Genomic DNA, 26,317 nt, shown 5'->3' on the forward strand with positions numbered 1-26,317 from the left:
AATCTTTGTGCACAATAACACAAGATGGAGCTCTCAATAGAAATGTTCTGTTCACACATGCCAAATTTGAGTCCAAATAACATCACTTACTGTGTATTGACTGGCAATGTGACAGTACCTACCGTTCCTTGCTGTTTGGCTGACAGACTCATTGGTCTCTTAAGCCTGAAATCAGCCCCACTTCTACTGAAAAGCAGGAGGAAGACTCACAGCTTCAGATTTTCTCATAAAAAATTGTTCTCATGAATTATACCTAAGTATATAAAATATATCCACGTCTCATTTTTTGTAAGGCCACTTTTTTTTTTTTATTATTATGACATTTTAAACTAAGTTATTTATATGCTTACAGAGTATTTAAAATTACACAGAAAGTTTTTACAGACAGGACCTGCTTCATTTTTCATGTTAGTTCCCCAGGGCTTTACATAGCACTGTAAGGAAAATGAATGACAAAATAACTGTTTAGCATCAGATCATTCATGGAGAGAATCTTTAAAATAGATAACTGTTTCCATTTTAAATTCTGTATAAAAATTCTTATTTATCTGAATATAAGTATAATTGAAATTCTACTCATCATTTGCATTCACACTGGCTTGATAATGACTTCAGGGACTCTGACCTTGTACACCAATTCAGCAAATCCATAAGCACACAGCTTACAATTTGGATGTGAAGTATTAAGAAGGCTAAATATTTTTAAGCATCTTGGCATTTAAATTCTTTTTTGGTTGTAAGCTCTCTGCTTTGACTAAGTTTCTGGTCTATCAATAGAAATTGTTGGATATGCTGAGTTTTACACTCTTTGTTTTAGTCCAAGTGCTTTAACCATAGCAACAATTAGTCTTGAACCAAAATAAATTAATTAAATAATGACACCATGGGAATTGTTTGATGAGGTAACTAATTAGAATACTTGCCAATATTAAGTAGCTATAACTATCAAGGGAAATTAATGATTATATACAGTTATATAAATCTGAACATATCTTGTAAAGTCTTTCTAATTTGTTTTTTTTTAAATACTCCTATTATCCAGTTGTAATATTCTCGAAAGCTACTCATGTTCTTATCTCTGATAAAGACCAGGTTCTCTATGCTTTTGTGTTGTGTAACACTTTATAGCAGTACATTGGCTGTAAAATAAAATTCCTTTTGAATGCAAAGGTGAAAACCAATTTAATGATGTATAATGAATATAACCCTTGGGACAAAAAATTCTTGTATCATATTTGTAAGGATTTATGAAGCTTTATCTACAGAAGAAGGAAATAATAGCTTTCAGTTAAAACTGAATGTAAAATCACTTGAAAAACTGATTTTATACTAATTTTTTAGTTCCCTGCAAATTTTGGCAACTTCAGACATGAAGTTTTCTTCTCACAGGTTGACACTTTTCTACTCAGGTAGAAAATAACAGTGCTGACCCTTTAACCCCCAAGGAATCACATGCAACTGAAGATAATGCCTTATAGTCTCTATCACAGCAGTCAGAGTCTTAGGGCAAAAAGGAAACTAGAAGCAAAAAATGTTTGAGAGTGATTTTAAATATGCCTTCGAGCTTGCAACAAGTATAATTAAAGATAGCTTATATTTTACCTAACTTTCATTGGGTAAAAATAGACATTAAGATTCTTATGCAGGTTCTTTCTACATAAAATGCAGAAAAATAGTGAACTCTAGGGCATGATTTATTCCACTCTCTTTAAGATTAATGTTGAGTTTTCAGAATTGTTTCGTATGCTAAATCTAAACTATAAAGTAAAACAATAATTTAAGAAGATGACAACCACAAGTATGCCCTACCTTTGAAGTAATGGTATGGTAGAACAAATATCAATTTTTATGACTGCTTATTATATATTTCACTTTTGACTATGACAAGATAAAGTGAGAAGAGATTTGTAGCCCCAGACTGATGTGGGGCAGGTAGGAGACAGCACCTGATGGATCCATTCTGTAAAGATGTACAGGCTTAGCAAGATGTGATTGCAGCTGCCTTCAAAAGAGAAAAATATAATATTCTTAAAATAACCAAGCCTCATTAGCTTAGATATATCATTGTTTTAGCTCTTATCTTTCTATGGTTTATTGACAACAGCAACCATATCTTTTCACAGAGGGAAGATGAGCCAGAATGGACAAGAACCAGTGAAGCAGTCGGGAGTGGGAGCGGCTGATTCAGAAGGTAAAAAGAAATACAAACAGCTCCACAGTGGTGCCCCATCTTTTTAGGAAGGATGGGCCCATTTCTTTGACTTGTCATGCTATGAAAAATTAGTCTATGCTCTCTTTGTATTGTAGATTGAAATCCTGAACTTCATTTTCTCTAGAGGCCCTTTACACAGAACACCAGTGTAATGATTCTTCAGTTTAAATGAGAATGGGGTCCTACCTGTATATTTAAAGTAATTAAATAGGTAGATTACAATGAATAATATACAGTAATATCTGTCTTCTGATGTTCATTGCTTTTCAGATAAAACATACAAAGTATGGAGCAGAGTCAGTGCTCAGTGGATTTGAAGAATAGGTCTAATGCCTATCAGGCTCTATTTTTATAACATTTCAGAATATTTGCTTCATAAATCAATTATTAGTGTTTACATAAAACATTAATTTAAAATAAAAATATTAGCTGAGCAGGTTTGACTGCTGCACTTAATGCAGATGAACTATAATGAAACATTTATTGGATTGGTAAATCCTGAGTGATTTTGTTTTGGTATTAATGTGGTGCTGAGAAAGAAAAAGACACTGTAATATTGGAGCTGGAAAGCACCAGACAGGATGACTTTCATAATTTCATAAGGAACGAGATTATCTTTTTCTTGTGTAATAATGGAAAACCACATGAAAATGGAAAATATTTTGTACTGAAGGACACATTATGAAAATTACATTTCCCTTTACATATGAGGTATATTCTTTCAAGTGTATGTTTATATTGACCTCAAATATAAAACTTAATTATCATGACCTTCATTTTATTATTAAAATAAGACCTTTTTCATTTAGATGCATTTCAATTAAGCTTTGAGGATCAATTAATTAATAAATCAAAATTTTTATTTATAATTTATAAATGGACCTTAAGCTTAGTCATTTAAAAAAATCAGCATTTTTCAGGTTTCCAGAATCTCTATACATGAGGAAATAATTGCTGTTTCCATATTTGAGGTAAAAGCAATCTAATGTTCCACAGAGCTGAAGAAATCAAATTAGAATTTACAGGTAGATCTGTAAAGTTCTCTTTTCCAAAACAAGAATTCTTACCCATGTATATGCATTTTACTAAAAATTTCCATACATAGTACTCATTAAAAATACTTAATAATTTGCTTTATAAAATATCAAATATGAAACACTTTGATAGTCTTCCTAGCAAAATTGAATTTTTCAATAGTATATTTAAGCATTTAAAAAATCTGTTTTCTAAAAGAGAAATGGTGGGATGAAAATGGGAAGTCAAGAATTTTTAATTTTTATTTTATCGTGATGAGTTTTATACAGATTTATAACTGTAAAAAATATATCTTCATTATTTTGTTCATCATAAGTTGCCCCTTAGGTTATGTCTTGGATCCTAAATTTCAGAGCCTACAAATAGAATTTTTTTTTTCTTATTGGTATTATTAATTAACCACAAACCCAAACAAATACAAGTAATAACAAACCAAATAATACCCAAACCACCTTTTGAAACATTCTGAAAGATGTGTGTGTAACTATTGGTCTGAAATTACCTTTCCAAAGATGTTTCTTCTTGTCTTCAAAATTTGCAAATGACTGAAGAGCTGCAATTCCCTGATTTTCTCTTACAATGCAATTCACCTCTGCTACCTTGGGAGCTCTAAGTGTTACAGCTCCTGGTCTGATAAAATGACTGGTTCCCTATTGAGTGTTTTTTGCCATTGAGAGAGGCTGGTGCAGGCAGTCTGGATTTCAGTGTCTGATTTCCAGCTGACTAAGAGGGGAAATGTCAGTGTCAAAGGATAAATTAAACTAAAAGCTGGAAAACAATTCAAGAGCATTTGAGTTTCAGCATGTAAATGTAATTATCTTTTGGGAAAGTAGTTCAGAATTTAGAGGAACTCAAGATTACCTGAGAATTACTTCAGTATTACAGATTTATTGTGGCATTCTTTCTATAGATGAATAAAAGAGAATGACAATCTTAAAACCATGCATTTTCTGTGGTTCACTTACCTGTGTTGTGGACCAGATGAGCTCTGGAGTTAAGTGGAAGCAAATATTCATTCCCACTTTTCATTAACTGTTGAATCTCCCATAGCTGGCATTTGTACTCTTATTTGCAAATAATGACTTAGAGTTACATGTAAAGCTTTTTCATACTGGTACTCTTTTTTTTACATTTTCAGACATTCTTAGGGCATAACTTCTATAAAAAGTAGCCTTGGTGAAGAATAAATTTAGTTAATTGAGTGTGAAGTTCTACTGCTATGTGAAATGTTTTAGTCATCCAAGTAATTCACAGGCCTGACAAATCTGGCAGGGGACTCAGAGGATCTCTAAGACCAGTAGATGCAGGCAAAGAAAAGTGAGATCCTAAAATGACAATGAGAATTGGTTTCTGGGTGCCTGAAACAGAACTGTAGCAACAGGGCTTGAGTTCAGCTCATGGGGATATGACAACAGAGTTCAGGCATTTACATAAGTGGAATCTCCAGGGAAAAAATGCTCATTTTGTAATTGTTTGTCCACATGTGTTAATGTTTTGTTGGGAATAGTTTTTGTGCTATTAACATATATCAGGATAGTTTTAAGTAAATACTGGACAACAGTGCTAATTACTTTGCTGGCATAACCAAATGGTCAATATAAACAACTGTGATTCTGTCTATGATAATCTTTGTTTCTCTGAATATATTGTCTTCTAATAGTCTGTATTACTTAATAATATAAAAAAATCAGAGTTTTGTTCTTGGACACTGTATTAGTTATTTTTATGATAGGCATTGTTGCATGCTATCTTACTCTGGGCATTCTGCCCTGAGCAGATGAAATACTTCAACTTCTTAAGCTTCAGTAAATCTTATTATACATATTGTGGTCTCCATTAAGTTATGCAAGCCAACTTCTGTATTTGTTTCAGAAAGTACAATATACCTTGTTCAAAGATTTCTTATAACATGGTTAAAGTATTACAGACATTATAAAAAACTCAATTTCATCCATGTAAAGATTGAAACTAACAATTAAAACCACATGATTAATATCTTGATTCAGTTGTAGATCATGATTGGTATATCTGTCCTATGAAGTTGCTCAGCTGCTCAATAAGCTCCAGATGGTATTTTCCACCTACCAACCATTTATCCATTTAAAAAATATATGGGGAAAATATTTCCATACATTTTATAAGTGTGAATTTGCTAAGTAATCCCAAGATGCCATTGCTTCTAATAGGAGAGAGATATATAGATATAAATAGCATTGTCATGGAAATGTTGTATCTTCTCCAGCTGAGGATTCCGTATGCATGCAAAATATCATTCCTCAATCATTCCTCAGTCCTCAACCACTGAGGTTCATCTCAAGCAAAGAGTCCTTTAGGAGTGTGTCAGGGTTTTTTGAGTGAATGAGAACTCACAGTGCTTCTGTCATCCTCTGTGCCTTGCCTTATTGTTGTGAGGATTTTCAGTCAGAAAATTGTAATCTTTCTACAAGAGCAGTGCAGCACCTCTCCCAAATCTTCCAAGACAGTAAGATTTTCCTACCTTTCTTTTTTCTTCCTTTTTTTTATTACCCTCCAGTCCATGTCCTGAATACCAAAATCTTCTGTTCACTGTCCAGCCATGTCTCAAAGGTTCACTTTATGACCTTTCCAATGGTCCTTTGAGCCTCATACTTTGAATGTAATTGAACAAAGTTCTCTAAGTAAGAAACTGTCTCCCTCTACAGATGATTGAACCTGAACAGAAATTTTCAGAATGTTCTAGTAAAGGCACAGTAAATATATTCCCATAGGACAACAGAAGGAATAGTTTTGTATTATTTGAAAATCTAAAGGTGCACACATATTTACTGAATTTCTACAAAATTATATGTTAGAGATATGTTCTCATTCAGTATAACCTTTGGTGAACTCTTGCAGGAGTTTTCCTTTTTTAAATTTATTTTTGGTCATGCTAGTAATTTGCCTAAGTTAGAGATGAAAAGAAATAAAAAAAAAACAAGCACAAAAAGAAGAAGCCCCAAACATACTTTGTGATCATATTCTAACAGGCAAATTTTACTGTAGATTTAATTGCATCTATTCAGAGTAGTTTAAGATTAAAAAAACCCCTTTTTTTCTTAATTTTGGCTCTGTGGTTCATCAGCCAAAATAATAAACAAAGAAATTCAGAATGGTTTAATTTCTTATCACTGTATTTCTATTAATATAGGCAGTCTAATCTTTATTTATGACAAATATTGTTGAAATTCTACAGAAAGCTTAAAACATGCTAGGAAGACATTTTAATAAGATTTTGAAAGGATGCATGACCCTCTGACTGGGAATAATTTGGCTTGTAAATGCTCCTTTATAGCTTTTTGAACCACCCTAGTCAAATTTTCATCCATCCTTTCTGCACAGAATAGACCCTGGAGTAAATTGTCGTGCAAACTGTTTCACACTGTTTCTCCTAAGAGGAGCACCCAGGAGTGATAAGTGGATTAGCTCTCTTGAGTAAAACAAGGCATGAAACAAACTGACAGAATAGGCACAGCTAACCAATGCCATATTCTTCAGAGTAATTAAAACTCAGAGAAAAGAATTCATTTTTACTTGCTCTTAAATTAGGCTAGAGTAACACTCTTTAAATCTCAGGATTCATTGTACTATGACTGAGAACAGGCTGAGGGCTTGCTGCATCTCACACCTTAAACCAGCATTTTGATTTCTTTTAAATCCAAAGGTTGAAATATCAGAAGTATAACATTATTCCTTATGAGGATGTTCAGAGAAAAATGCCCTAATATTGGACCTTCAACTAGCAAGTTTTAGGAGGAGAAAAAGGGTAGATGAAGAAAGTTATTAACAGATAATTATGATACAGTTACTGAGATTTGCAAATGCTTTTCTAAATGCACAAATCTATACTTTTATGTCTGGTTTGTCCAGGCTAAAAATAGCAGGTTTACTACAGTTGAGAAAATTTCTTACTTTAGAATAGTCAGAGACAGAACACCTCTCCTATGGAGACAAGCTGAGAGAGTTGGGGTTGTCCAGCCTGGAGGAAAGGAGGGTCTGAGGAAACCTTGTTGTAGCTTGAAATAGATAAAGGGGACTTACAAAAAAAGGAATAAACTTTTTACCAGTGACAATGGTTCTAAACTGAGAGTAGATTTACATTGAATTTGTGAGGCACTGGGTCAGGTTTCCCAGAGCACTGATGGATGCCCTAACCCTGGAAGCGTTCAAGGACAGGTTGAACACTGGGGGTTTGACCAACCTGGTCTAGTGGAAGGGGTTGGAAGCAGATGATCTTTAAAGATCCCTTCCAACCCAAACCATTCTATGACTCTTTGCTATGAAAGAGTTGACAAAGATTTTTGAAGGGCTCAACACACAAACTGCAGATATGCCTGCTTGGTGTGAGAGGTGTTCTGGGAGCTGCTGTACATTCAGGTGTTTGACAGCTACAGAAGTAAAAACATTTCTCTCCTTCTTCTGTACCTTTCATTAGGAGCATCAGGCACCCACATTTCACACACTTCATCCAGTGTTTTGTTTTGAACAGATAGGTCAGCAACTCTGTGCCAGGAAAATTCCACTTTTTAGTTTCTTTTCATTGTTTCAACTACTGAAGCAACATGAGAATGTCACATGTACAGTACTGGGTAGCAAGAATCTGAGAACTGTTATTCCCAAGGAAAATTGCAAGTATATTTACATAGCTTATATTTACATACAATGGCTCATTTCTATATTTATGTCAGGAAGTGACTGAATAGACAGAGGAACTGTGAATTCACATGCTGGAGTAGTCTTCAATTTACCTACAGATCATAAACTAGTCATATTTCTTTTTCTTAAATTTAATTAAATTGAACTAAGCTGAAAATTTTTATTTTCTGTAACATGATTCCTGACTCCTAGCAGTATAAAGAACAGACATAGAATAATATATAAAGCAGCAGTAAATGACCAAGTCAGAAGCAGTGACTTTCACCATAGTGGAAAATAGTTTTATGTTTCTGGACGAAGACTTAAACCAATTCTTTTTAAGGCCTTTTTAGATTGGTATCTCAAAACCACAGGAAGCATCATCTATTTAGGTCAAATACTATCTTTGATGTTTTATACCTTCCCACTACTCAGATAATTCTGGATTTTTGCACATTTAATCCTAACATATACCAAAATGTACGAGAACCTGGAAAAAGTCTGGAATTGCAAGTATTTTTTTTTAATCAACAGAGTCTTTTACTGATTGAGTATGAGACTACTGACTTGATTCTAATGGATATTGATCCATGGATGTAAAGAGAAATATAGACAATCTGAAATGTTACCAGCATTTTATCATCAGATTACCACTGACTTGAACAGTGGTTGAATTGTATTTTTTTAGTTTTGAGTTCATGTCATGTACATAGCAAAAGAAATTGCTGCACATTCTCATTGTCTTTGCTCAAGAGCAATATAAACATGTTAATCTATTTTTAAAAACTCATTCTTAGTGTCTGTAATACCTGCTTTTGTAGTCCCATTGCCCTTCTGATTTAGATGCAGGAAACTTTTTTTTTTCAAAATAAAATATTGCTGATTAAAATATAATCCTTTCCCAGGGAGATATCTAATTGAAAGAAGAAGAAAAATTGCCAAAGGTCTCAACTATCCCTATATATAAAAAGTCTAAAATTCAACCTAACTTTGTTTAAACTGTCTTTAATATAAAATCAGAACCTTGCTTTCTGCCATTATCTTCTAGCAAGGGTCTGCCATCTACTACTTGACACCATAATTTTAATCAATGCCAACAAAATTTAAAGCAGAAAATGCCAGCAAGCGTAATTTCTCACATGAGCAGCTGCTACTTTACAGAGCAGAAGAAAGGACATAAGGGAATAGAAAGCAAGTACTGAAAGCACTTGCAGATAGCCTGTCATATGCTGATTTTAAGAATTTAAAAGATCAGATATACTTTTCTGTCACAAGGGATCCTTAAGCAATGAGTCAGGCCTATGCACTGACAGAAGTCCTTATCCTCTCTCGTTTTTTAAAAAGAAATCTATATTTTATACATGTCCCCTTTAGCTAGGAATAGCCTTACTACTAATGCCTAAAACCCAAACTTTAAAAACTGAGTCAAGATAAACAACAGCAGCCTTATAAACCAAAAGCATTATCAGCTTCCTCTCCAAATTCTGAGAAGTATTTTTTATCTATCCCCAATTGGCCCCACATTCTAATTTCCCACCTGACTCTCCAGTAATAATTGGAGCAATTAGTTCTGCCTTCCTGAGGTACTTGCCAGTATAATCCAGCTGGTTTTCCTAAAAAGAAGCAGAAAGAATTTAAATAAGAAAAAAGTTTACAGCCAGAGATAAAAAAAAAGAGGAAAATAAGGACAAGTTCTGTATTATTGTATCAACATCACAAACAGCATTAATTTACAGTGTTACAAATCAATCTATTTCTGAACTGTCACTGTAAAGTGTCATCAAAACAAAAGTAAATAATCCAGGGAGTCTGTGCTTAACTGGTAGCTGGTCTGCAGTTCTGAGTTCTGTATAACTTTGACTAAAAGGCTATTAGAACTTAAATTATGTCTCAAGATAATTATAAAACAAAGTGATTTTTTAAAGTTTTAGTTTTAAAAATTCTGCTTTTCCCATGGGATCTAATTTTTAAAAAATTGCTAAGACAAATGAAGCAACAAAAAATCTGAAAAGCACAAATATTTATTCTGAAAACCGAAATATCACACCTTTGAAGTGATACTTCAGTAATCACCTGGAAAGTTAATTTGTTTGCTTAATATTATTAATAACTTTTATTGCCCTAGCTCTTAAATACATTTCTCTTAACATAAAGCTTTTTGGAACTTTTAGAAAGCTTCTTTTTGTGATTTCTTGGAGTTGCAATGAGCTCAGGATGTTTGCGCTTGGAATCAGAATGCTAGTAATTCCATCAAAAATTTAAAAAATATATATAGTTTAATTTCAGAAATAAAAAATATCTGTAGAATTCTGGAACTTATCTCTTTTAATAAGATGTGGTTATGAAGGAAATCTGATTTATTACTACCTGGCACATTTAGTATAAATAACCAGTTAATAATGAAGACTGTCAGCACTGGAAAGCCAGCAAAGGGATCCCCCCACCAAAACTGAGTGAGGGTGAAAGTGCTGGAGTGTGTTTAGCTGAACCTGAGCCATGTCTGAAGAAGGGCTGCTTCATCTAGTGAGAAATTTAAAATAGAAACAGAGTCACTTTACAGGATAAATGTTCATTTACGATCAGTAAAAGTCAGGTTGAGGCATTAATATGATAGAAGGTGAATTGCTAAATCTTAAATGGTTTCTCTTCTGTCATGAAACTGAAACTAGGACTTAAAAAGTAGGGCTTTCAAATTTCAGTTTCCTGGAAAATTCAGGTGATCTCTTCTTTTTAACACTATGATTAGGATCTTTAATTTTGCACATGCTCCAAGGGGAAAAATATAAGTAAAATAGATCTGTTATAAAGTCAATAATATTCAATACTCAAATACATATAGACTATTCAGTAGTAGCAATGATGTTAAGGGGGCTTCAAGAGGTCATCCCAATGATTCAAGCACAGTATTTTCCTAAAAGGCTTTTTTAACTTGTGCCAAAAATTCTTAGTGTTGACAGAGACATCACAGCTTCATTATCTGTTATATTGATTGATTATCTTTAACAGTAATGTGTTTTTCCTATGTTCTAGTCCAGTTGCTTGATGAAATTAATACTCAAGGACAGAAATAAGAATCCAAATCGAAGATCTTTCATTCATAAATATAGCATATTTTATAAAGCACTTCCTGTAAATGGATTATTCTAAGCTTGCCTACAAATGATAACACAGCTGTTCCTATGGAATAGTTCTGTATTAGAACTTCACTTTTGCTGTATTTATTTGAAAGGTTACAGAAACCCAAAACCAAGATTTTCATAACTTGTTTCTATACTAGAGAGTCCTTTATAGCTCCTTAATGTCTTAGGATTCTTAAAGTTTTTTTAGGCTAATTTATAACTTAGAAATCAAACTATTATCCTAGGGATTTAGAAAAGTGGTTTTTTGTTTACCCCTTCATATTCTTGAATACAACCCCTTTTTTGGACTGATATTCAGACTGTTACTTTGGAATGCTCCTTAAATGCAAATAAATTTAGAGCATTTCCAGGTGGGATCACATGGCAAACTAAAATTAAACTTCAGCTGATCTTCATTTTAGCATGTGAGAGCCCTCAAAATTATTGGACTGTGAATTGTGTTCCAAGAGAGAAGGCTTTAAAAAACCAGTGCATTAGAATGAATATAAATCTTTCCTATGATGACAATGCCTGGATATGTCCAAGTCTTGTAGTTGAGAGTGTGCTTTCATGTCTATAGCTAGAAACTTCTGCTGTGTCCCCACTTAATTTTCTGATTAATTTGCTTTCCATAGTGTTCATTATTGCATCCTATGATAGCAGTCTTACAGGCTTGCAGCTCTAATAAAATGTGTTATCCACTGCTGCAGTATGTGAATAATGGCTTGTCTGTTAAGGGAAGGATTTGGTGTGGGTATTTCTTATAAAGAATTCCTAACAGTGTGTCCTGTGAAGGCATTTGTAATTTCGTTAGGCTGTTACATGTTGGTCTTGCCTTTTGTGCATTATTTATTCTGACATTACTAGGCTATGACTGGAAGGGAATCAAATGGACAGAAGAGTAGACAAATCTAGTAAAAAGTAACCTACTCTGTGTGTAGAACCTGAGACAAAGTTTATTTATCCTTATCTGCAAAGGGATTCAGGGTCTTCAAGCATAGGTGTATTCTGCTGTTTGAAATACTCAATTTTTCTGCCTCAAACCAGTTACTGTTTCAGCAAGTTATGGGTATGCCATAGATTCCTAATCAAATCTGCCATTTCAGATCAGCCAGTCCTTTTCCTTTGGTTAGGAGCCAAAATATTATAATGAAAATTTAAAGCATTTATTTTAGCTTCCTTATCTAATGCTTAAGTGGGCCATATCAGATGAGTTTAGTGTTCCAAATGGTCTGGGTGGCATGTGTGGTGATGCCATCCATTGCAGAAGTCTTTATTTTCTGAAAACACCCTTTGGTATGCTTTCTTTCTGTCATACCTTCTCTTTTAATATTTCTTTAGATTTTTTTTTTTTTTTGTCTGCCATATTGGCTTTGCACTCTGACTGATCGTGATGTGATAACAACATGACTGAATTTGCATGCCTTGGAAAATGCACAAATCTTCTGCAGATCAGCTGGGTCAAACATCTGATTCTTACACCTGCCTTCACGTTTCACACTGCTGCAGTACCTATAAGTCCACATTCTTTTCAGAAGCCTGCTAACATGCTGCCTACAATAATTAGTCAGTTTGGGTGATTTACCAGTCCCATGTGTAACTTGCATTGATGCCTGCTGAGTGTGCTTTGGATTTTTGCTGTTTCCTCCTGCTGCTCGTCCAATATCTATAGCATTATCCACCAGCCTCCTGGTTGCCTTGGCTGTGCCTGGCTGGGTGTTTAGCTTTTTAGAAACACATTCAACTTCGTGGAACACTCTCTTATATTCTTGAAGGAATTGGATTCCCACTGATCTGTATGCAATTATTTGCCTCTTCTATAAGCTGTGCCCTTCTGACTAGTCTGATCGTCTGAAAAGTTCCTTTTGCTTGGCAAGTAAAAGAGAGAAAAGGGGATCTTTCCAGCCTGTCTCTGGACATTTGTGAGACTTACAAAAAAGACACCTTATCTCATTGTTTATATGTTGGTTTTAAGACTTTTTTGCATTTCATTTATATTTTGAAGCAGTATGCTAGTCTCAAACTTTATAGAGACATTTCCCCCATATTTTTATGTTTGAAAAAGTGAAGTCTACACAATATCTGCGCTGAGTATCTTCCTTCCTACTTGATACATCCTTTTAAAACACATCCACAAAGCAAAGTTATCTAAATTCCTGTCAAATTGTAATACAGATTATTATGATTCAGAAACTATCAGTGTAACAACAGGTTTTTAAAGCCCATGATAAATCTATACATGAAAGCTGCCATTTCCAAAGAAAGGAATTTAAACAGTGTTAGAAAAAGAATAAAAGAAAAATAACATGAGAAGTTTTTCCCCCTGTTGGTGAACATTTTGGACACAAAAGGAGTTTTCATAGCAATAGTTAAACAGAATTTAGGAAGCAGATCCTAGGAGATGCTCTTCACCTCTCCTAGCAACCACACCTTACCTAGATGTTGTTCCACTGATTAAAGGAGCTACTCCAGATATGCAAAATTATAGAAAGAAAATGATATATTGAAGATACTCACCTTCAGAAAATGGTTATACTTGGAAAAATCCTGCAGCATGAGAAATAGATTTTTAAAATTTGTCTTCAGTAGTGGAGACAATGCCAAAGCATACTGTTTTCCAACAGCAAGCAGAAAGGCAGCATGAGTGAGGCAAAGCCAGTTTTTCTAGCAACATTTCTCATTCTCTGGAAAAAATACCTCAGCAACTAATGTGTCATTGTGCACTGCTTTTTTACCCAGACTCTTGAAATTGTCTTGTCCAATCTACCTTCTTGTATGCAAGTACAGATCTATCAAGGAGGAAAGGTAAAGAGGCCATAACCTTTCCAAAAATGTCTCATTATTTTGGCTACCTGCCTTCTTACATTATAAGGAAAAACCACTGTGATATCATAGCTACATCCAACTATAATATGACAAATCATTTCCCTCTTTATTGGCAGCATCTACTGCCCTTATGTTAGTTGTTCTGAATAAAATTCCAAAATTAAATATTGCTGTTTTCTTGTTGAACAAAGCTGACTAATTTATTTCAAGTACAATTTTCTGCCACTGGCTAAGGATTCTAAATTGAAGACAGCTTGAAAAATGGATATAATAGGAAGTGATGCAAATCCTGAAAGAAAGAACACCCACACAAACAACAAACACATCCTTTTTTCTCTGCCCCTCTCTGGGATTATCTGAATATGTGGATACATATTTAAAGCACTGAACAACGGTAATAATTATTCCAATTTCATCTGTAATTTTGAGCAGAAAGTTCTTTCTTGAGGAAAGAAATGTCTGTTATGATCACAGATTAAAGTAAAAAAGGAAATCAGAACTTTTGGATGCATTTTGTGCATTTATCTACATTATTATTTTTATGTTAATAATCCAAATTACACCATTGCAGATTTTTTTCATAAAAAAGTTCCTAAAAATTATCTAAGCAAATTGCCTAAAGAAATTACAAGTTTTGATGAAGTTTTAACTGTTTAATTAAAACAATCCCAACAAATTTCCTGAAGAGATGAATAAAATTGACATCTTCCTTAATTTCCTAAAGAATCTTTTGAATTAATAACCTGATCTTTATAATGCAGTCCCTTGTAATGATAGAATGAGATTTCTTATACATTCTCAACTGACTGAAATGTTTTAAGTGGTTTATTTTATGGTACCATGTTACCTTTGATGGTTGGCAGGGGAACTTCAAGGTTTCCACATCATTTGAAATCAGTCTAAGTGGAAAGATGGAGCTTCTATCTGGAAACCTTAAATAATGCACACTGGGCATTCTGTCCTTCCATCTGTTCTGATGGCCTTTAAATAGTGAAGGAGACTCCACACTCTCTCTGGACAATCTGCTCCACTGCTTGGTCACCCACAAGATAAAGAAGTACTTGCTCATGTTCAGGTGGAACTTGCTGTGCAGGAGTTTCTGCCTGTTGCTCTTGTCCTTTTGCTCAGCATCACTGAACAGAGCTCGGTCCATCCTCCCATCACCATCCCTTCAGATACTGACGGACATTGGTGATGTCTTCTCTCAGTTGTCTCTTCTCACAGCTGGATAGGCCCAATTCTCACAACTTTTCCTCATGAGAGGAAATCATTTTTATGGTCCTTTGGTGGACCTGCTCCAGGGTCTCCATGTCTCTCTTGTACTGAGGGCCCCAGAACTAGGCACAGGGCAAGAACTAGGACAGCATATGTGGCCTCACCAGGGCTGAGTAGATAGGCAGGATTACCTCCCTCAGCCTGCTGGCAATGAAGGCTCTTCCATTGGCCTTCCTAGCACCAGGCCACACATGCAAAGCTGATTGTCCACCAGGACTCCTAGTTCCTTCTCTGTAGAGCTGCCTTCCAGCAGGTGCAACCTCTGCTCCTCCCCAGGTGCAGGACCCTGCATTTCCCTGCATTGAATTCCAGAAGGTTCTTCTCTGCCCAACTCTCCAGCCTGTTGAGGTCCATCTAAAGGGCTGCACAGCCCTCTGGGGTACTGGCCACTCCTCCCAGCCTTGTGACATCAGCCAACCTGCTGGAAGTATCTACCCTTTCATCTAAGTTATAAGTTGAACAAGATTGGACCCAGTATCAAAACCCTTGTGGGATACCACTTGTTGCAGGTTTTCATCCAGGTCTCTGTGCCACTGATCAAAAGCCCCCTAAGCTCTGCTGTTCAGCCAGTTCTCCATCCATCTCACCATCCCTTTGTCCAGCCTTCACTTAATGACTTTGTCTATGAGGATATCATGGGAGATAGCATCAAACACCTTACTGAAGTCTGGTGAGCAACGTTCCTCTGCTCTCCCCTCACCTATCCAGACAGGTTTTGGAATTCAAGTGATGCTTGTGACAGGAGAGGCTGCCTTCAGTGAATTAAGGGAAGCTTTACTGCTGGAATTCGGTATTGCCCCATTTGAGTTCTGCAATAAATTCTGAAACAAATTAACATATTTCATTGCATTGTGCAGGAAACATTGCTTCACTTCTGTATGAATTAGATAAAATTTATACATGATCACTACACACATAGATGACATTAACAGCCAAATAGATGTAGTGGCCTAAATTAATAATGTTTAACAGTTTAGGTTGGGGTGCACTTCATGAAAGTCATGGAAATTTCAGCAGCCTAATAGTTGCATGAAAGAAGAGGGATCACAATGAGAATTTTTCAAGTATGTGAAAAATACAGGAGTGCTGCTGGAGAATGCAAAAAAAAAAAAAATTTGAAGCATTTAGATGACTTAGCAACTAAAGTTCTGCAAATGATTACTGAAGGTGGGAAGTCTGTCCATTGAGGAAACCTGAGCTAAGATTCATCAGCTTTTACTCTGTTAGTTAGAGTAGAAACATTTTTGTCCAAATGTATAGGTGCTCTTCAGCTCCCCAGGTTATCACAGGGCTGATTCACTGTAATGTATTTACTTTAAATAAGCAGAACTATATTTCAGAAAGTTGCTTACATAAATGTAAGGAATCCTTTGTGACACAAACTTTTTGGAAGTCAGATAGCCTGTCTTGTCTTCACAGAAATGTCCAAACCTTTTTTTTTTTTTTGCTCCTCTAGTTGGCTTTTTTTTTTTTGCTCCTCTAGTTGGTTTCTGTACTGACACTAATGGCATTTTTGTGTCTTTTTTTTTCCTTTTTTATTGCAGTAAATTCTGAAAGGGAAGGTAGGATCTACGAACCATTTCAAATGGAAAATTTGTATAATGCTACATTATAGGATCAAAACCATTATCAGCAATTTGAAATTAACTTTCATAACTCTAACTTCATAAACTTAAATTTGAGCCCAAATATCTATAATTGATTGGTTCAACAAGCAAATACTTTGTGCTGAGGCAAGGTAGATTCATATGCTTACATTTGAACAAAGGGCCATATATTCATACACATGGGTTAGAATCTCATCAAAAGATGCTTCTGCCCAAATTAAGGTGCAAATGAGACCATATGGCAATGTCAGGAACATGGATTTTATTAAAGAATAGATGTGTGGTAGGGAGGGCAGAGAGAGGAGAGAGAAATATTAAATAGAAATGCAGTCACCACCACATGCAGGTATATATACATATATGTACACATATATGAGTTATTGAATCTCACATAGATATATACATACATATGGACATATATATAACATAATATTTTTTACCTACCTCTTTGGAAATAAAAAACAAACCTGGGTTCTAAATGAAATGCTTCATCTCTGTCTGTGGTATTCATCATTATTCAAAATACTGCTTTTGTTTCATTAGCTTTTGTAATCTGGAGAATGAACATCACTGTTTTTAACTGCAGTGGATAACAAAAAAAGATTAGACCTGTGTTGCATAGTGGCTCTGATATAAAAAGGCAACAAATCATATTAATATTCAGTTTTACAATTGACTTTTACCTATCAATTGTAATGGTCTTCCTTATTATAAACATTTACAATAATTTGATGATTAGTGATTTCACTGGAAATTTCTTTAGAATCTTATATAATGGATAAGGAAAATTATGATCTGATATTTAATATTTTGCAAGCAGGACCTGCTTAAGTAGTTTGGGTGTTTCGCTGAATAGAAAAGTTTTATTTCAGTCTCTTATTCTGTTTCTATGTTAATTACCTAATTCAAAACTTGGAGTTTTGTCTACTATTTATAAAAAGCCCTATTTCAATATTTTTTTACAGCTGGTACCTCTGAAATAGGTAATACAATGAGAAATTTCATCATGGGGTTTACGGGATGTTCAGCCACTTAAATAAAAAAATGATAATCAGTGGAATGAAATAACCAATCTGAAGGTACAATCAATCTGACCTATTTTAGAACTCTATTTGCAAGTAAAACCAACTGCATTCTAGATGAACAAGCCCTCATATGAAGACAGTGACGCTCAGACAGATGAATCCTAGCAGCAGGATTACCTAATGTCCAACAGATGTTAGGTGGCAGTCACTGTAAAACATTACTCTAAATCCATCAAGAAGTAACATTTAAGCACATTTAACTTTATTTTAAAAAAATGCTATTTTGATTTGGTCTGAAGTTCTAAAATGAGTGCTGTGCTCAACACTAAGTGCAATTACCATTTGGGGTGTTAAGTTCCATACTAATCTTGAATTAACAAGAACCACGAGATGGTGTCAATTTGTTGGTTTTTTTTTTTTTTGTTGTTTTTTGTTTTATTTGTTAGAAAAGGCTCTAATTAGGGCATGAAAAATAGAATAGGGGAGAAGTTTTGGGTTAACAATTTACTCAGATACAACATAACCACTTTGAAATCATAGACATATAATTGTTATAGAGAACAAGGATGAAAACTGAATCAGGTCAAAAATCTACCAATTTTGTGCATCTGTAGATAACAAGTACTAATTTTATTTAATTGCATTTATATAATTTGTTATTTTCAGTTCTTAGAATTCAGTATTTCTAACCAGTCTGATGGGGCTGCTTTTGTTTGGTTTTGGTCTTGTTTATTTATTTATTCTATTGATTGGTTGGGGTTTGTTTGTTTGTTTGTGATGGTTGGTTGGTTGGTTGGTTGGTTGGTTGGTTGGTTTTTTAACAAGGCAAAAGGAATTTTGCCAGTGATCAATTTCGCAATAATTTTCTCTTTTGGCTCCTCTTGAGGAAAACCCCACACTAGTCCTCTTTTCTTTCCACCTTTCAAATCTCCCTAGAAAAAATTTTTAAAAAATGAACCCAGCACTGTAGAGATTATATCCTATAGAATTCTTCCATAGATTCATTTATTAACACAAAACTCATTAGAAAGAAGTGGGAACATTCCTGATTCACTGTATCTGGAGTTCTGTAGATCTACGGTTACTGAATGCCTCCTAGATTTTTTTTGTCTCTCAGAGGAGTTGGTTGTATTTGCTGAAAGAATTTCACCCACAAAAGACATTAGCAGACAGCAGATTCCCTTGTTGACCTCTGACAAGTCTGGCAAGAAGCTCTGGGTGCCTAAAGAGATCAGATGAGCTCTTCTCTGAGTCCTGTACCTCTGTGGAGATAAGGGGTCTGTCCCTGCTCACTTCCCTGCAGCTCACCAAGAATCACAGCAGACAGAGCTAAAATCTGTTACAATCTCAAGGCAAAAATCACAACAGAAAACACAAGTAGATTATATTAGAACACAACACATAGAATAAGTAACTTCCTCTTTTTTTTTTAGACAGTGTCACTAACATTTATCATCACTGACAGTTCAATCTATCTCAGATTTGAACTATATATACATCATATAATTTTAGAATTAGGCCTTAGGAGAGGCATGGAAATAATATCAACAGTTCAGGAAAGTTTACTTTCAAATGCTCCAGTGATTTCTTCAGAGCTTAAAACCCACTGTATTTAGTATTTAGACTTTTAACTCACTCTTGGTTAATGGAAGGAAGAAAAGGATCCTTCACCAGCTGGAAAGGTGGAAGTTAATAAACGCTGGGAAATCCTAGAGGAACAAAGATGAAACTGGAAAATAGGGAACAAAGGTGATGTGGGAACTTGTCAGAGGTCATACAATAATTTTAATGTTGCACACCATGGGCCTGTTTGGAAGCACAGACTGAAATTTTGGGGAGTGGGCAGCCCATGAGGAAATCTGGCTTATGTCTGTCAAAACAAGAGTGAAGAAAAGGATAAATTTCTTTGTAGTGAAGAGTAACAAGGGACTGAAGTGTCCTTAAGCTCTGAGGTGTTCCCAGGCTGTTACATTCCTTCTTTTGATTTTAGGCTAACAGTTGGGCCAAAGAGAAAAGCCAACCTGCTCACTTCTTAGAACTAAGCTTTCTTTAGATAAACTCCACATTCAGCTGAGTCCAGCACACTTCATGAACACTCATTCCCAGCATTAAAAAACTTTGGGATTCACCACCAACCTTCAACTTATATGGAGCACACCCAGCCATACATTATCAGACAGAAAGGTGGTCCAATGCATCTGAGCTCTCCAGCTCCCTCCAGCAAAAAGGAGCAATGAAGAACTCAGCTTGCATTCATGCTATGGCACTGCTGATTTCTATCTCCTGCAGCAAAACTCTGGAATGAACTGGACTTGCTTTCATGTAGAAGTGCTAACTTGTTGATAGCACCACAGCTATATTTAAAGCTCTTTTCCTGAGGCAAATTTTCTTTATTGCTGACAGTAAAATAGATGGGCTATAAAAAGAGATTTTTGTTTTCAAACAGTTGGGAAATAATGCAAGGACCACAAAACAGATTCAATATTCTTTAGACTTCTTTAAAATGAGCAAAACTGAAAATATGCTATTGGTGCCCAAAGCAATTTTTAAAATGCTGAAAGTCCTGGCATTGGAGACAATGTCTTTTCCCCACAAAGCAATAGATTTTTTTCATGGTTTCATAGCAAAATGTGCAGTGTCCACTCTGTTTTGCTCCAAACAGAGATTAAAACACTCTTCAAATCAGATTTTTTTCCAAGAAGGTCATTTGTAAAATGAAAGCAACAATTTTTCTTGAAACAATATTAATTTAGAAAATGTCTTTGTGATAATTATTACTTGCAAACAGGGTTTAAAATTAAATATGCAGGGAGCAGGTCATAGGAAAGGATTCTTCCCCTCCACTGGGTGCTGGTTAGTATGAAGAAGATGAAGCCCGACTCTTCTCAGAGCTCAGCAGTCAGAAATAGGAAATAGATAACATTCACAAGCTGAAGAAAAGGAAATTCTAACTGAATAAAGGGAAAATAAAAAGCAAGCTAAACCAACAAACCCAATAAAAGCACATAAAATAAAGTTTTTCTCTACAAAAGTCTACAGAAGCCTCATCTAATGTGGAAGTTAACCCGGTGATTGTGAGGTTGGACTGGAGTGCTCCAGCAGTCCTTTGCTCTGTGAATCATTCTATCAGTTTACAATTCGTTCATAAACCACGCTTTAAACCAGCATTATGTCTGTGAAATGCCATTTTTCCTTTCCCTGAACCTCATCTCTCCTTTTCTGATGACATAGGGCTTGTACTGATTCAGGCTGGGTGACTAACCCAAAATGCAGACACTGGGGTGGGGCGGCGAGGGGGTGAGGTTACAGGGGACAGGATCCTTTCTGCCAAGGAGCTCATTAGGCAGCTGCACAAACGCTATGGCTACAGGAGACAAAGTCAGGGACGCTGTGTGGGAAGCAATGAGCAGGAATTTGGAGAGAGCTCCTTCACCACCAGCGCCTGCTCACGGCTTTTTAAGCCTTGGTGATTAGTTACAGGTAACAATCTTTTCAGCTAGACTCGTGCTGAGGATGGCGTAATTTTCTTTAGGGGAACATCTCATCAGAAAGAGTTTAAAGCAGCAATCTGCTTCAACTGTTTATTAAAAACTCCACAGTGTTTTTCATAACCACTGAGCTGGTTGAATTCCTCCCGGGTAATTGCTTGATGTTCCTTGCTGCAACTGCCTACAATTAATGTATTCTTTTCTTTCCCTAATGACAACAAGACCTGGAATATCTGATCAGAGGCTTTGTAAATAAGGGGTCATTAAAAAAAACAAAATTGCTAAATAACAGAAAAAAAAATCCAAGCCAGGTTGTTTATTTTGCACATTCTTTTTCTGAAAGGATGATGGTTTTTTGGTAAATGACTTAGGAAAACTCAGTAATTTTGGTTTTTTTTTTTTTTTGGTCAATGCCAAAAAAAATTGCACCAGTTTGTCATTTGACAGCAGAGGATTTAATTCTGCCTTTACTAGTGCCTGTTTTCAAAGCATAACAAACAGCTTTCAAAATCAGAAAGCACAGTACTCAGTGGGGTAGCAGACTTGCCTTATGTTTCTTGAAACATTTTTGATAAAAAAAAATACTCCTTTGCTGGAGCCTATATGTCACATGGAAAAAGGCAGTAAATTCAGCATGAATTGAAAGCTCGTTATCTTGTTGCCTCTATATGCTTCTCTGAGATAGTTTACAAAAGTAATGAAGATTACCAATGTATATTTAGTTGTCATTACTCTCTTTAACTGTAGTTGTCTCACCTTTCTGATTGGAAGTACTGCTTACAATTACTTATATTTCTGTGAAAATAATGATTCTAAATATATAATACTGGTCTCACTATCTACTATAATAGTAGTCTCACTATCCTTTCTCAATTTTAGGGGTTTGGTAAATACCACTAGCATTATTATTATTAAGGGATAAACCCAAAAATTTTACAAAGAAGAAGTAGTGCAAGCTGTTGAAAGTATTTATCACAAAAGGTCTGAGACAGAAATTTTGATTTTTTTACTGGAAATTGTGACTATTAGCTTACAGTATGATGGACATCTCAGGCTAAGCTCTGTTTAATGTAGAGGTTGTTTATGTTGTGCTACTGAATGGTATTGTATGGATTTTATTTTGAAATTGGAAGTTGAGTGCTTTGCACAGGATAAATTAGATGTCTTGTGAGCCATTTCAGTAGCAAGTTTGCAGTCTCCCACATCAGTATGGTGGTCCTTGATCAGAACCATGGACTTAAAAGTCTGCATTCTTTCCTGCAGCCAGACTATGTTGGGAAGGAGGAATGAAAATGTCCAGAGAAGTTAAATTGGTGCTCGCCTAAATTACAACGTATACATACACTCAAATTTCAGACATGAAGATGGTAAAATGTATAGGTTAGGCTGGTAAATAAAGCTTCTCTGGTAAATAAAGCTTCTCTTTCTTTGGAAGAGATACCAACAGAGAGACCTTGTGACTTCAACACTGAGTGGAATGTGAGTCCAACAGCACTCAGAGACTTGTGGTTCAGCAAGGGATCCACAAAGTTTTGCTTCTGAAACCTCATGCAAGGGGACACTTGTGGTACATGTAGTAAGGAGAGGGTAAAATTGGGCATCAAAGATAAAACAAATAAAGATAAAATAACTTCAATGATAAAACATAGTCTTCAGCTTCTTTGGCCATGAAATCCTGTATTTCACAATGATAATCACAACAGAGAAATAATTATCACTACCACCAATCAATAAATCCATTTAAATTCATATGAGTATGAACATGTCATATTTTCCAAATCAGATGGACAACTTGATCCTGCTCTCAGGGAAGAAAAAACAGGTCAATTTTACATTATGAATCTAGATATCATACTTTGAATTTGAGAAAATTGGCTCATAGATTTTAGCAAAATATTTCCTACTTACATTAAATCATAATCTGAATTGATTTTTAGTGATTTTATTAATGATCCTGAGCTAATCTATGTTGCTACCTCAATATTTGTATATTTAAATATTTCTGCCTTTATTTTTATGCTTATGTACTCAGTGATTTCTTACTTTCGTTGGGAATTCAGTAAAAATCTGTTCAAGTCATTAATACTGTCAAATCCTAATGAGAACTACTGAATCAGTATTTAATTTTTTTTTCCTCACTACTCAATCATTTAATATTTTGCATGTCCTTTAATCGGTTAAAATTATTTCTGAGATTTTATGCAGCTCATAATATTTTTTCTGACCTAGAATTAAGAGACTTATATTCTGTGAGAAAATATACATCACAGACTGTTTTTTGTGACAGATGCAGAAAAAATTTGTTGGGCATAAGATTTCTCACAAATAGCACTGAAATTGCAACCTGACACTGGTTTTTCTATGTGATGAGGAAGGAGGAGTTTGATCTGGTGCTTTACTGTTCTTTGCAAGGTTCTCTCTGGTGGTGCTGTGTCCAGCTGGTGTGGTATCTAACCATGGGCAGGCACCAGCTTGGCAAATCATTCTTCATGAATATTACCCTGAGGGACAGTGCATTTTCTTGGGTTTGAGCCAATTCCAAGCAGATATTCAGTAGTCATCTTGTGTCTCTTTAGGGTATCTAAAAAGGCAATGCTCTAGAGTTTTTAAATATTCTTTACTTCATCAAGACTCCTTTTGCGGTGGCTCTTGGGAGGAAAGTATCTTTCTTCAGTTCATGTACACCTAAACTGGAGGTTTAATAAATCTGTATATCAGATTTTTATTCAATTTTCTCTCTTACAGTATGAAAATCTTTCTGAATAAGTTAAAAATCCAGGAAAATATATGTTCTGGTTTTCTAAATCTGTCTTTGGTTTTAGTTTAACCTCCCCCCCCCACTCCTTATTTTCTGTTCTATATTCCCTGAAATTGTAAAGACAGTCTGTGCAATTTCTTCAGGTATTGGCATCATATTCATGGATGATGATTGCAAAGGCAATGCTGTACTTTATTACAAATTAATAATGAATACATAACAGTAATAGCTTGGGTTCTTTTCCATGTCCCAGGTATTTTACTTTTCAAAACTCACCAGACATATTTTTAATAACATGCAAAGAATCTATGCTGCACTTTCTGTTTGTGAAGTCTTGCAAAACCTTACTTTCAATTCCCATATGCACAGCTTTAATTTTTAAATGTAAATTATGAGCAAGACTTCAACAGTCATCTTCAAATGGAAGTATTAAATCTCATAGATTCTTGACAAAATCATGAGAGTTGGCCTCAGTGCATAAATTCTGTGAAGTATTAACTCTCAAAACAAGAGACAGCTTTTTCAGTTGCCAGAAAGTAAATCTACAGATGTCAGAGAATTAGTCACTATGAGATCCTCTTTTGTATTAATTTTTGCAAAGATTCAGCTAATTATCAAAGTTCCACTGAATGCATACTGCCCAGAGCAGAAAAGGATTTTCAATTAGTTACAAAATAGTTGAGTTTCTTTTTATCTACAGATAGATGGTGTATGCTTCAGTGACTTCAGAAAATGGAGAGAGTTTCTAAGCCAGACAGATATAAACACCAACCTATGTGAGTTTTCTTATTCACCTTTTCTGGTGCACATCATTTTGAGAAAACTTTCATCAGTAAAGTTTTCCAGTTGCAGGTGGAATTGATATAAAATCCAGGAGAAGGCCAAGAAATCATAACCTCAAACCCTGTCATTTGGGACACCCTCAGATTCCAAGATGGGATTGCCTCTTTTCTGTGTGGTGCCAGAGAAAGGTCACAGCATCTGAGAGAAATCAGTCTCTCACTTTTTTTTTTCCTCTAAAACGTCCTGAAAAAATATTTTAGATGATCATATTGAAAATTTTCAGTCTTGCACTGTAAATCATCTCTGCTACAAATCTATCAGATCCTCCCATGCCTGAATATCAGGCCCTTTTATTTTACTAAAATCCATGATTCCCAGGTCACCTTTATTTGTGAGAGGACTTTGACTGTCTCTCCCATTTCCCATGGAAGTTCAGAAACTCGGAAACATTTGTGGCATTTTCACCTCTACAGAATATTGTGACCTCTTCTGTAACATCATTTTGCCACCTGGAATGTGGACTTAAAATGTTGACTTTTGCCATTGCTTTTTACATTACATATAATTCCAGTTAGCTGGAATTAACTGTTAACTGGTTTCTTTCCAATTCATGAACACTCTTAATAGAAACACATTTTCCCTTTCTCATTTTCTTTCCATCATTTCAGTCTTCATCACAAATCTGAGTGGATTTGCACGAGTGCTGTACTGTTCCTGTACTTTTCCTTCTGCTCTAGGTTTTTATATAATATTTTTTATTCAAACATATCTCTGTGGAGTTTAGCCATACACATCAGTTCAACAGTGCAATGAAATGGCAACTTTAGGATGCCTGTTAGAGCAGCTTGAGGGAACCAGCATTGCATGAAATAAAGAATAATGGCACTGCTGAGTGCTGAATGAGAGGGAAAATGTAAAGTATGCATTCAAACAAAATGCAGGTACATTAGTCTGTAAAGATTTCTGGTGCAAGGTTAAAAACTCAAAAGAAAAAATAAAAGGCATTTAATAGAAAACTCCAGGCAAGAGCCAAAAGGTAAATTGATATTTCTCCAGACTGGCAACTTTAGGAACTATGCCCATATTATTGTAAGATATGTTTTCAAGCATCAGTCCTCCACAGACTATAGAACTCTGAATAATACTATAGAATGCTCTGCAGACCATTTCTGCTCTTCCCTCCTGAGCAAAATTTGGATTAACAAGTGTTTTTATTTAGTTTTGACTGAGCTGATTCCATATTAATCCTGATTAATGGAAAGGATCATCTTCCATTGCTCTGTTGGGCAGATTATGCAGGTAGTAGAATCCCAGTAGAGATTACAAGCATTCATTCTTATGCTAAAATTTCCTAGGTTCTCTACAGCCAGCCCCAAAATGCTCTGATGGTCCTGGAAGACAGATTTGGTTTTCTTTCCTATGTTAGTCACAATGAGCTTTGTTAGAATTATCACAGCTCTTACTGTCACACAGAATAGGCAACATCTCTTACACTTAGTAGTCCTATTAGTAACAATAATTTCAGTAATCATTTTTATT

General features: G+C 35.1%; 1 protein-coding gene across 1 annotated transcript in view; it reads left to right on the forward strand.

The window, feature by feature from the left end:
* Positions 1-26,317, forward strand: part of PCLO (piccolo presynaptic cytomatrix protein) — a 325,495-nt gene that overhangs the window by 278,901 nt on the left and 20,277 nt on the right. Inside the window, exon 23 of the mRNA XM_059471746.1 lies at positions 2,124-2,191. Coding sequence (XP_059327729.1) covers positions 2,124-2,191 — 68 coding nt within the window. The remainder of the gene's footprint in view (positions 1-2,123; positions 2,192-26,317) is intronic.

Source organism: Ammospiza nelsoni, chromosome 5, assembly GCF_027579445.1.
Source record: "Ammospiza nelsoni isolate bAmmNel1 chromosome 5, bAmmNel1.pri, whole genome shotgun sequence".
Taxonomy (NCBI): Eukaryota; Metazoa; Chordata; class Aves; order Passeriformes; family Passerellidae; genus Ammospiza; species Ammospiza nelsoni.